At 47.5% G+C, this 12,872-nt stretch overlaps 1 protein-coding gene across 16 annotated transcripts in view; it reads right to left on the bottom strand.

Moving 5' to 3' along the window:
* UNC79 (unc-79 homolog, NALCN channel complex subunit) overlaps nt 1–12,872 on the bottom strand; it is a 144,316-nt gene that overhangs the window by 108,792 nt on the left and 22,652 nt on the right. For 14 of the 16 annotated variants that reach the window (XM_065593522.1, XM_042858643.2, XM_042858644.2 and 11 more), the window contains exons 7-11: nt 12,128–12,257; nt 9,943–10,007; nt 5,986–6,074; nt 4,822–4,862; nt 1,223–1,251 (exon numbers count right to left, since the gene is read on the bottom strand). In XM_065593522.1, coding sequence (XP_065449594.1) covers nt 1,223–1,251; nt 4,822–4,862; nt 5,986–6,074; nt 9,943–10,007; nt 12,128–12,257 — 354 coding nt within the window. The remainder of the gene's footprint in view (nt 1–1,222; nt 1,252–4,821; nt 4,863–5,985; nt 6,075–9,942; nt 10,008–12,127; nt 12,258–12,872) is intronic. The other 2 variants (XM_065593523.1, XM_065593524.1) reach the window with 1 other exon arrangement.

Here is a 12,872-nt window from a genome sequence, read left to right as displayed (position 1 = left end):
GCAAGTGTGAAAAATTGTGACAGGCGGTGGGGGGGTAATAGGATCCTATATAAGAAAAAGTCCCAAAAATCGGGACTGTCCCTATAAAATTGGGACATCTGGTCACCCTAGCACACCCCCAGGGAGTGACGGGGACCCACACATGTGAAACTGAGCTCACTAATAACCAGTCAACAGCATATATGACACAATGTACATAATATATAAGTTTATTATTTATATAGTTATGGAAAGTAAATAATACATGGAAGAAACGAAAGGCTTTTTTTTTTACATGGTTGGTTTATGGTTAGTCATCCCTGCCGGGGCCCCACCGAAAATGTTTGAATTGGGCCCCGCACTTCCTAAAGCCGGTCCTGGCAGTGGGCTGGGAGCAGGAGATACTCCCTCTCTAGCCTTTGAGAGGGAGGGGCCTGGCTGCTGGGGAGTGTACCTGAGGTGGAGCAGGGCTGGGGGAAGGCCAGAGGAGCTCTGACCTGGAAACCCCCCAGGCTGCAGGCCCCGAGTAAGGCCGAATAGGTACTGGGGCTGCAGGGGGCAGCCCAAGGGTAGGCAGAGGCAGCAGGTCTAAACCCCCCTTGCTTGTGATGAGTGGCTTATATACTGCAGTCTGCCCCAGTGAATAGGGGCTAGATGGGGACTGGGCAGTAGCCATATACTGAGGTGAGGCAGGGGTGGGGGTTCCCCGGGGAGGAGAGACCCAGAGATTGAGGGGTGTACTGGTGGGGGTGGGGGTTCCCTGGGGAAGGGAGACCCAGAGACTGAGGGGTGTACTGCCAGGGGGCAGCACCCTGGCGTGCAAGGGGCACTGGGTCCGGGAGGGACACGGGGGCCTGGCAAAAGCGGGACACTGGCCTGCAGAGGGCGCTCTGATGGCTGGAGATCTAATTCCCAGAAGGTACCAGCAAGAGGCGCCGCAAGGGTGAGTCCCGCACGGTTACAGTAGTATTATACACAGACTGGTAAAATCAATTGCACAATAGGACTGCTTTGTTAAGCTATCATTTTAATGGAAACCTTTCAAAATCAAAAGTCGAACTGCAGCAATCTGAGCCAAAACAAATCTCACTGCTAAATCACCTTCGTTTTCCCTTAACAAATGTGGCAATGGATACATTATGAAAAAACTTCAGATGGCAAAAAATATATCACACAGTAATGGGATGAAATTACGCACAAACACACCAAATCATGCCCCATCACAGAAACAACTTAGTCTTACCTTCTTCTGACATATAGCAGAAATTTCAGCTGTAAGGGGAAGGTATACAAAATATCAACACAGTACTATCACTTTTCTCCCTTACCATGGCAATCATGGGAGAAACATATGTGTAAAAAGAGCCTCCAGAGTTTGACTTGACTTTCCAAATATTATCCTTTTCCTCCAGCTATATGGTAGGTTTCCCTACTTGTATCTGGAACACATCAGATGATTGATGTCAACTGTACCCAGCCAATGGGCCGAATTCTATAGGCGAAAATTCCAGTGAAATTAATGGAAGCTTTGTCTGCCTAGGGACTGCAAAGTCAGGCACTGTAATTTGAAGGAAAGTTCTTCATAATTACATTCACTTTCTATACTAGCAGAATTTAAACCAGTGCCCCCTTCTCTCCACCAGCAAGTCATAATAAACGCCTGGGTACAAGGGCTGATAAAATGCAGACCACTGAAATCTAAATGTGAGCCACAACTGCTTTTCTCTCCTGCATCGATTGTCATCCCCCAGAGTGCAGTACTTCAGCCCCAGTGCCAGGCTGTTTGGGTCAAGTTAGGTCGCTGCATGCTGTAAACTATAGGATATGCAAGAGATGAGAGCTGGTAGGTCCTGAAGTAGGCAAAGCAAGGACTGCTCATGCATGCCAACTCTTGTGAATTGATGGTGAGAGTTGCGATTTCTGAGTAAAATTAAGCCTCACTCATGATCTTGCAAGAGAACTCTCAAAGTCAGGATTTTTTTTTGTCAGCCATGGTACAAATCATGTGTTTCCAGTCAAACAGGAGATACCCCATTCTAAACAAAGGAAGGTGTTTTCTCCATCCGGTAGTTAATTCCACAGTACTTGAACGATGAGAATTCATTTACATATCAGGTAAGCAGAGCTATCAAACTAACTAGAGACAGCTGGCTGGCTACACCGCAGCAGGGGAGAGAAACTTCATCTGATAGAAAGAGGAGGGCCAAACCTCAAATAAGCATCAACTGAAAAAAAATCCTGACATTTGAGAGTTCTAAAAGTGAGGTTTAATTTTACTTAGAAATCATGTCAGTCATCCCAGGCACAGCCGTGGCTCCAGCTGTCAGCCCTGGGTGGCTGGTCCCCTGCCAGCCTAGGAAGTGGAAGAGGGGACCCCACTGCAGCCCCCCAGGTCTGGGGAGGGTGAAGAACCTTAAGGAGCAGAGGTGAAGCTGGAGGCTGCAGAGGGGGCTGAAGTGAGGAGGGTGAGCACTGATGGTGGGTTCTGAGCAGATGGGGTGAGTGCTGGGAGGATGAACTGAGGGCGGTGGGGGTGGATGGGGTAGGGGGCTGAATTGCTGGGGTGGTGATGATGGGGGCTGGGAGACTGAACTGAGTGGGGGTTTGTACTGAGGAGGTTTGGGGGGGGAGAGAGAGAACTGATGGGGGACTGGGATACAGGGTTAATTGTTGGGCAGGAGAAGGGCAGATGTGGGGGTGAGAGCTCCTGCAGCAGGGGCCAAAAATCGCCTTATCCATTACATGTGGAGAGTGGGCAACACTGTTACATGCACACCCCCTGGGAATGAACAAGGGGAGTTCAGAAATAAAGAGACTGGCCTAAAAAACACAGTATAATATTTTTTTTAAATGTCATGATTTTGGGGCCAATGATTTTTGGGACTCTGACTCATGATTTTTGATCTCTTGAAGTTGGCAATACTGACTGCTGCACTGGAGAGAAGGGATCAAATGGGGCCCACCCAGAGCCACCCTTCCCCCAGCATGCCCCTTCACCCAGAGCTGTGCAGGGAGACCACTCCACCTAGGTCCCAATGCTAGGGTTACCATTCGTCCGGATTTACCCGGACATGTCCTCCTTTTTGTGCTAAAAATAGCGTCCGGGGGGAATTTGTAAATAACTCAAAATGTCCGGGATTTCCCCTCTCCCCCGGCAGAGCAGAGCCAGCGGCTGGGAGGGCTGCAGGAAAGTCCCGGGCTGGACTTCGGAGCAGCTGTAGAGGAGCTCCTCCTCCCTCCCTGCATTCTGAGCCGGCAGCTCCTCCTCCTGCAGCCCAGCGTCCCGGTCCGGCAGCACTGTGCAGGGCCAGGGACCGGGTTTTGTGTTGCGCTGGGGAGCGCAGCCACGTGTCCGGCTTGCACAGAGCCCAACACCCTGTTCTGAGCAGCAGGGTAAGGGGGCCAGGGGACAGAAGAAGGGGCAGGGAGGTTCTGGAGGGGGCAGTCAAGAAACGGGGGGGGCTTTTGGGGGGGAGTGGAGAAAGTTTTGGGCAGTCAGGGTACAGGTAGGGGGTAGGGTCCTGGGGGGCAGTTGGGGGGGGGTCTCAGGAGGGGGCAGTTAGGGGACAAGGCACAGGGAGGCTTAGGTAGGGGGTGGGGTTCTGGAGGGCAGTTAGGAGCAGGGGGTCCCAGGAGGGGGCAGTCAGGGGACAAGGAGCGGGGGGGTGGGGGGCTGGGAATTCTGGGGGGGCTGTCAGGGGGCAGGAGTGGGGAGAGGGGTCAGAGCAGTCAGGGGACAGGGAGCAGAGGGGTTTAGATGGGTTGGGAGTTCTGGGGGGGGGGGCTGTCAGGGGGTGGGGAGTGGTTGGATGGGGCGTGGGAGTCCCAGGGGTCTGTCTGGGGGTGGGGGTGGGGGTGTGGATAAGGGTTGGGGCAGTCAGGGAACAAGAGGCAGGGAGGCTTAGATAGGGGGTGGAGTCCTGGGGGGCAGTTAGGGGCAGGGGTCCCAGGAGGGGGCAGTCAGGGGACAAGGAACGGGGGGAGGGTTGGGGGTTCTGGGAGGGCGGGAAGTGGGGGGGCAGGGGCGGGGCTAGGGCGGGGCTCCTCCCGTCCTCTTTTTTGCTTGCTGAAATATGGTAACCCTACCCAATGCCCTCAGTGTGATGACTCCCATCCCCCCACCATGTGGGCTTGGGAGAAGACAGAAAGGACAGGAGCCAGCCAGAGACTGCAGCTAATGGGAGCAGAAGCAGCCAAAGCAGGGTCCTTTGTATGTCTAGGCATTCAGAGAACTTTCTAGTTTTGTCTGGACCTTCTCTGCCCTGTGCTGACTGGCTGTTTGCTCCACCTCCCTCTCCTTCACATTCTCTTCACCTCAGCTTCACCCCACACCTGCACCTCTTACCCTCTTCTCCCCTGCCCCACCCATGCTTTCCCTTCCCTTTTCTTTCCATTTAGCTGATCCCCTCCCAAGTAAATCCACATGCACCCCAAATGGCAGAATTAACATGTTTGCTGCCATCACAATGTTCATTCTGCTTGTGTGTTCTACTCCTTCCCTCAGCCTCTGTCTGTCTTGTCTATTTAGATTGGATGCTCTTTGGGGCAGGGACCATCTGCTAGCCTGTTTGTACAGCACCTAGCATAATAGGGCCTCACTCTTGGTTTGCCCTTATGGACTACCATAATAAACATAATTAATAACAATAATAACTAGGAATGTTTGCACACTATTCTGAAGATGCTAAGGAGCATTTAAGTGTAAACAAATATTATTTTCTAGTATTCTGTGTGGTTTTCTTGAAAGTATAATACAAATACCTCAGATAACAGAGGAAAATAAACAGACGTATGATTGTAGAGTCACAATTACTTGTTGTTCATCCTTAAAGTATATCTTACCTTGTGGCAGGAGAACATCAACCAACCATTCACTGTGGTCCCTAAAATAATTCAAATATTTAATTAACATCCCTTTTTATTTTATTTTTGCACAAAAGAAATATCAGTGATCTACACTGTTCTGAAAAAGCTTTTCTGTAAATAGCACATCATAAATAGAAGGCTGTTTTAAATCAGTTCTCTTTGTTATGCCCTATTGATTGCAAATTACCACTGTGCTGATATTTGTCCATGTTCAAGGCTTTCAAATATTACTTTGAAGACATTAATTTAGCAATTTAGAAAATACAATGTGTTCTGTATATCCTGAGATTAAAAACTGATGGTGAACAGTGTTAGACAAACATGAAAAAAGAAAAGTACCTGTTCCATACAGTGTATATCTGTTTAGAAGCCATGGCTGCAATTAAATTTGATTACTTTTCCCTGCAGCTTTAAATCAAGAATGACTTCAAAACCAAGGTGACTTCTGTGAAATTTAATTACTTTTCCCTGCAGCTGCTATGATACAGAGGTGTCTGTTAAACAAGGGCTAAAAATAAATATGCACAGCTTCTGAACTAAGCAGAACTTCATTCATTTGCACTAATGATTGGGAGACACATTGCAAATTAGTGGATTTCGTAAATTAACAAGTTTCCAAACAAAACTTAAAATGTGAGGATAATTCATGTCAGAATGTATTTCTGCATGTACTTCACAAGTGTGATCTAGTTTTAACTCCTTATGCAGTTGCTTCATGGAGTACACTAGAGAACGTTGTGAAGTACATTTTCCATAAAAGTAATGATGCCTCAGCAAAGGAGACCTCACTACAGTGCTCTTAACGGTAAGGAGAGGGGAGAGACATTGTTCTTGTGCAAAAAGGGTGTAGATTCATAACAAAATCATATAATTCACAAATCTTATCTTTAAGACTCACTAATGTGCAAACTAAAAGCAAATGCTGTTCACTTTGGGCCGAACTCTGCTACAATTACTCGTACCAGATAGCAGCTTACTTTACAGGTGGCTCTATTAACTTCAGTTAGATTATTTGTGGAGTAAGATTCTATTCAACATGAGTGAGGGTGTTAGAATCTGGAGTTGTATACTAATTGTATGTGGTTGTTTTTAATTGACTATTTGTGATTATCATTCATCTCCAAGTCTTAGTCTACCCACCCTGCAATCCTCTGGCTGCATTCTTCACACAGGTAAAGCGGAGGTGGCTTATCACCCAGAGCCACAGACAAGGAAGGTTCTATGCACATCTGAAACACATAGGAAGAACAGAATGAACTCCTCTCTCCATGAAAGTGCTCTGGTTTCATAACAATCCTAGGGGTTAATGCTACAAGGTAATGAGCATCCCCTGGCATCAGTGTTTGTGGAGGGCATTCGTCATCTTGCAGGAGGCACTCAGCGCCTGCCAGTGTTGTGTCCAAAATGATTTCCGCCAAAGACAAGCTCAAAACAGGGAACCAGTCTGTGTAAAAGGAGAGCATTGTCAGTCCTGTTTTCTACATTTTTGTTTTAAGTGGGCCTATGGGTGTGGTCTACACACAGTAACACAGGTGTGTCTTTCTGTTACATTAGTATAACTAAACACATGTATTATATTTCATGGTCATTGCAGTTCTTTCTTTAAGAGGCAGACTCTCATACAGGAGAATTTGGCTCAATATTTTTAGGCCAAGCTAAGGTAGAATTCTAGAACTTTCAATCTCAGTGGTGTCACTTGCAACATCTATATGCTGCAAGTATACATGCAACATGGCTCTTGGCTATACAGCACATATGTGATAACAGAGATAGAACCCAGGAGCTCTGACTCTCAAAATGCAGGCCTCTGTCACCAGAGCTAAAAGAATAACTCCATTGTCTTGCACTAGTGGTGAAGCTTTTATCCTCTTTGTGGGTTAGCCATTAGATGGCAACATGATCACACATCTGAGCAGATGCATTACACTATTTAAGTACTTAGAAGCAGGACGGTCATAGGTCTGGACATGAAAACTGTGACGGGGTGATCTTTCCCTTACGGGTACTGGTGCCTAGACTTCAGCTCACACCAGCCACATGGCATGGCCCTGTAATGGGGTGTCCACCCACACAAGGCCTGAAGGGGGTAAGGTGGCTAGGACAATCACCGCTCTAGGCAAAACTTCGTTTTGCTGCCCTGCTCCAACCCTTTAGTGCAGAGGTTCTCAAGCAAGGAGGTGCACCCTCATGGACTTCTGGGTGGAGGGGTGGAGGTACAGCAAGCCTTCTGCTGGTCCAATGATTATTGTAAAAGTGGGGGGCCAAGCTCCAGATCACAGCTCTACTCACTCCAGTTTGACCCAGTTTCCCTGTGGCATGACACGATGGTGGCTGGACCAAATTTGAGTAGCATTGCAACCTGGCACACAGGGTCGCAGCACCATTCAAATGTGGGATTTGTGGGGGAAGGTGTTGTTTTGTGTTCTAGTAGGCTTTGCGCAAGTTCACCAAGTGCACATTGGTTAATCTGGGCCTGCTCCTCTCTGAATTAGGAACATGCTGATGACTAGAACTACAAACCCAGTTTCAAGAGGAGGGCTGGGGGAACACTCCTCTAGATGTGGGAAACCAGAAGGGAAACCGAAAGGACAGTTTGGAGTATAGCCTGGGGAGTGCCAGAGAGGCTGAAGAGCCACAGAGAACAGTGGTCTCTATAACAGACCAGTGAGAAGCCACCTAGGAAACCAGACCCTCTGGAGGAGAGGACCACAAGATGTGAACTAGAGGAACAGTCTACAGGACCAGCATGTTAGGAAGCACACCAGGGAAACAGTAAAGGGTTGTCAATTTCTTTCAAACTCCTTTATACAGGGTTCCTAGCCTGGAACCCAGAAAATGGCCAGACCTAGGCTCCCCTACCAAACCCATCAGGAGGGTTTACTAAGGTCTTGAGCAAGTGGGCCACACTCAAAGAGATCAATGACTGTATGCCCCTCATCTAAGGTGATTGGCCTCCTGAAGCATTGGACTCTTTAGCACCCTGAAAGGGGGGAAGGACTACCAGCCATCCAGCCGGGGGGCTAGGGTCACGACAAAGGACCCATGAGCAGGCTAGATGGTGAGGGGTCCATCAGAGTAGGATGCAGCCTTGCTGTGTCACCCAGTTTCACCACAAGGGGGCAGTGAAGACAAAAGGCAATCGCTAACAGACACCATAATATCACGTCTAAACTAAATTAGAGTTTCTTAATCTAGCCAAGTGCTTGATCTTGCTGCGAATGACAGAGGGTATATTCCTCTTTGGATGTAATTCCATCCCCTCTAATGACAAGAATTTGGGGCATATATCTAAGAGAGAATAGGACTCAATTCATATATCTCTACATAGCTCGGATCTTCATTCTACAGCAAAAAGTAGTTCAAATGAAAGTCCATTCAAGACTCCTAAGCATTTACATGTACAAACCTTAGAACTGTAAATCTCACTAAGAGTTACTCTCCTCACTGAATGGCTGGAATCTGAATGTGGTGACCTTTAGGTCACAATGCGACACCTGTCTGTTATCTTTCTCTGGTGATGGGAAGACCTAACTGGGGGTGACTGGGAAGGGCTGGATGAGTGGCTGGGGTTGAAGTATGCTGGGTGGGAAATGTTGGGAGCTCTGAAGTCAAGTATGAACATCATTTTTTGCAATTATAATACACTGGGAGACTAGTTTACTGGGAGGGAGAGATCTGTCAAGTGTCATTTTGATCAGTTTAATTGTTTTAATGTTTAGAAGGTGCCTGGAATATAGGTTAGGCCTATAAATAAATAAATAAATAAATAGCTAGCTTTACTACAGGCAGAGTGCACCAGACTTAGACTCAGTAAATGTGGGTTTTATTCCTGACTCTCCTACTGCCCACTGAATGACCCGGGGGTCTGAATGACTTAACCTCTCTGTGATTCCTGTTTCCTGTAAAATGGGAATGATGCTATTTATCTCCTTTCTGAAGCATTTTGGAGAAAATAATTAGTAATATTTTTGAGAAAACATAACACTGGGGTAGCCAGAGACCACTCCAGAGATTTTCCATGGGTAGATTTTCCATGGATAGGGTTGCCAACTTTCTAATCTCACAAAACTGAACACCCCTGCCCCGAGGCCCTGCCCTTGCCCTGCCCCTTCTGAGGCCCTGCCCCACCCCTGCTTGCTCCATCTCCCCTCCCTCCATCGCACACTCTCCCCCACCTTCACTCACTTTCACTGGGTGGGGGGGGTGCTGGGTGCAGGCTCCCGGAGGGAGTTTGGGTGTGTGAGGGGACTCCATGCTGGGGCAGGGGGTTGGGATGCGGGCAGAGTTGCGCAGTCCTGGCGGCACTTACCATGGCTCCCAGGAAGCGGCCACCAGGTCCCTGCAGCCCCTAGACACATGGGCAGCTGGGGAGGCTCCATACACTGCCCTCACACCCACAGGCACCGCCCCCACAGCTCCCGTTGGTCACGGGGGGGGAGGGGGGAAGGGGCAGCGCGCCAAGCCTACCTGGCCACCCATGCACGTAGGGACTGCAGGGACTTGGTGACCACTTCCAGGAGCTGCGCAGAGCTAGGGCTGGCAGGGAGTCTGCCTTAACCCTGGGCCTCCACTGTGCCGCCGACCGGACTTTTAATATCCTGGTTGGAGATGCCGACCGGAGCTGCCAAGGTCCCTTTTGAACGAGGCGTTCTGGTTGAAAACTGGACACTTGGCAACCCTACATGTGGCCCGTAACCATCCTTATATTTAATATGGGGACATAGCTCATGGAGGCTCCAGGATGAAATACTCCATCTTCATCTGAGCAGCCAGGCTACATAGGCCATCTAGATCAAGACGTATTCTTAGGCCCTTTAGTTTCCACAGGCCATGCTGCCATCTTAGTTCCTGTATCTGATCTTATGGAAGTCAATAGGAGTTTTGCACCTGACTTCAGTAGAAGCAAAAGCAGGCCATTAAAGATATGGGTAAGCAATTTCCATGCCAAACTCAGCCCTTGGTTACATACAAGTCTTACCGACTTCAGTGTGTGACCGGAGACAAAATGGGGCCCTAGCTTCAACCCATGGGCTTACAGAAATTTTACATTAAGGCCCTCAACTGGGCAAAGTTCTGGTCCTGTGGAAATAATGGTACCTTCACAGCTGGTTTGTTAATTGCATTATGGCATTCAATATGCTGGCAGTGGATGGGATTCCAGGCTGAAAAACCAAAACACAGCTGATTAACAAACAAATATTATTCATAGGTACCATTTATGCTAGTGCCCAGAGACCCCAATCCAGACTGGGCCCCATTGTGCTAGCTGCTGTACAAATACAAAGGAAGACATGGCCCCTGTCCCAGGAAGCATACTAATAACAACAACAACAATTTATAACATGCCTGCCTGGATTATGAGGTAGACTGTATTCCCAGACACAAGAGTATAAAACGGGAGTAAGGAACCCTCCCCAGCAGCCCTTTCATCTCTTTCATGTTACCCAGATTTTGCATTAATTTATGACTACCCCCAGGAGCAGAGAGGAGCAGCCTGGAATTTGTGACTCCCTAAAGCACAATTCTTTCCCTGAGCTGTTCCTAGGGCAGCTCAGCAACACACTATCCCTTACTAAGGGCTGTGTCCTCAATGCTCAGATTTTGTCACAAATTCCAGCTCTCTAGGGAATTTGAGCCCTACCTAGGGGGGAAACTCCCTGTGATCGGCTGTCTGCCCCACTCGCCTGCCTCCTGGGGCTGAACAACCAACCAGAACTGCTATAGAAAAAGCTCTCCCCACCACTACCCCATAGCAATCCAAAACTGTTCTGACAGGAGGGGAGAGGGAAGGAAGGAGCTAAACAGACCAGCTGCTCAGGACAACTCCATCCAACCCTCTGAGCAATGTGAGGGATAGGATAGCATGAGTGTTCCTCCGTAGGCCCACCCCCCCCCCGACTGGAAAGGGTACCTTGCTGCAGTCCCCCAGGCCTGAGAGAGGGGGGTGAAAACCCATGAAGAGCAGAGGGGAAGCTGGGGGGCTGAGGGTGGGATCAGAATTAATTGTTGGCAGGGAACAGGCAAATGTGGGGGCGAAAGCTCCTGTAGCAGGAGCCAAAAATCACTTTACCCAATAAATGTGGAATCTTTTGCAACACTGTCATGCATACTCTGGGGATGGGCAGGAACAGTTCAAAAGCCAGAAGACAGACCAAAAACCACAGAATAGAATATTTTATTTTAGAAAGCCCATGATTTTTTGGGACAATCTCATGATTTGTTGGGGTCCAAATCTTTATTTTTGCTCTCTTGAGGGTGGCAATACTGTGTTCTAGAGACACAATCTAGCCCTAAATGAGCCGCACAACAATTTAAAATATAATAATATGATGAACAAGATCAGAGACCAGCAATATACAAACCAGAGCGACGTTTAAATCCCAATAATCTGACCTCATTAAAAAGGGGAAGGGAATGCTACATAGGAGGTGACAGTAATCAAATATTAGAGGTGCGTTCCAGTGGCATAATTTGGATCCAGACCCAAGTTCACATTCTGAATGTCCCAAAGTTCAGGGTTATTTGAGTGTGGGGTTCTGGTGCCAGCCCAACTGTACTCCAAATGGGAAAAAAATCCAAAAAGACAACACAACATTGAAAATATGATTCTTCAAAGCAGAGAGATGGGGTTAAGGCCAACAAGCAGCAAAAGGAAATTCCCACCCTTAAGAACCACCCCAGCAGAAGCACAATCCCCTACCAATATAAGATGCAAAACAGCACAGAGGAAGGTGAGCATGAGACCTTGTGCCATCCACCTACTCAGCTTTGTCTCTCTCTTCCTCCTTTCCCACATCCTTCTTCCCAGCCCTGGGAACTTTCCTACTGAGCTCTGTTTACACATGACTCCAGTGACAGTAATAGCTAGAAGAGGAGTCATAGCAACAGCAGCAGCTATAACAAATGAGACATCAATAGCATCCATCGTGACAGTAGAAAGGGACATGGAATGGATTCCTTCTGGGTACCTACAGGGTACATTTATATCCCAGTTCGGGACTTTGCACTGTAGGTTTATGGGGAGAGGTTATCCAGTTAGTGTTGGGACTGACACACTGGATTTATTGGATCTGATCCCAGCTTCTACTACCCATAATTTCTACTGATTATCATCACCTTTTGAAAGCACACTGAAATAGACATTGCCTATACTTAATATATCTGCCTATAGAATATTGTAGTTAGGATCCCTCTGACAGGAGTTAACAGCTAACACTAGTATACACTAGACCACCTCGTTTATTGTATTTATTTGGGTTTATACAAACATTTTTGCACTTACCTGTGTACTGCAATCCTCTGTACTCACTTATTGCCCCTGGCGGTTTTAAATTGGGCCAATAGTGGAATAGCATTTGTACTGCCGGAGGTTTTACTTGAGAAGGACCATAAGCTATTACATACAGCAAGTCCTAAGGAAAAACATGTGTAGCCTGTTTAGTTTGCATGGTAACAAAACACTACTCATTTCATAACATTACTTTATGTATGTTTTCAAATGTACATACACATATACCAATTGTATACATTTTACACCCTGCCCACCACCTTTTGCAAACTCTTTGGTGGAGCTTAAATGGCAACTCTACCAGTATGTTTGTAAAGCACCTAGCACAATGGATCTGTGATCTTGACTGGGGCCTCCAGGTGCTACCACAATGCATACAATATATAACTTGAAACAAATTAAGCCTTCTGTCTAGATACAGACCAAAAAGGTGGAGTTTAGATCCATAACTGGATCCAGATTTGGTTCAGGCTAAGGATAGGAATCCAGATTTGAGGTCAAATAGGGACTAAATTACCTCTGGCCTCAATGATACTACACACAAACCATCCTCATAAAAATTCAGCCCAATGTGAACTAGTAAGATCTCTTGCTCTTACAAGATTTTTCCCAACGTGAGCAACATTTAAGCAGGATTCAGAAAACGGGCCCTGGTCTGAAGGGATGGAACAGCATCTATAAATTCCAATTCTGAGCAACCAACACATGCTTGCCCCAAATTCAGCAGGAGGATCACATA

Source organism: Chrysemys picta, chromosome 4 (genome assembly GCF_011386835.1).
Source record: "Chrysemys picta bellii isolate R12L10 chromosome 4, ASM1138683v2, whole genome shotgun sequence".
NCBI classification, from domain to species: Eukaryota; Metazoa; Chordata; order Testudines; family Emydidae; genus Chrysemys; species Chrysemys picta.
The sequence above is the reverse complement of the archived record's forward strand: the minus strand, read 5'-3'. Positions and strand labels throughout refer to the sequence as shown.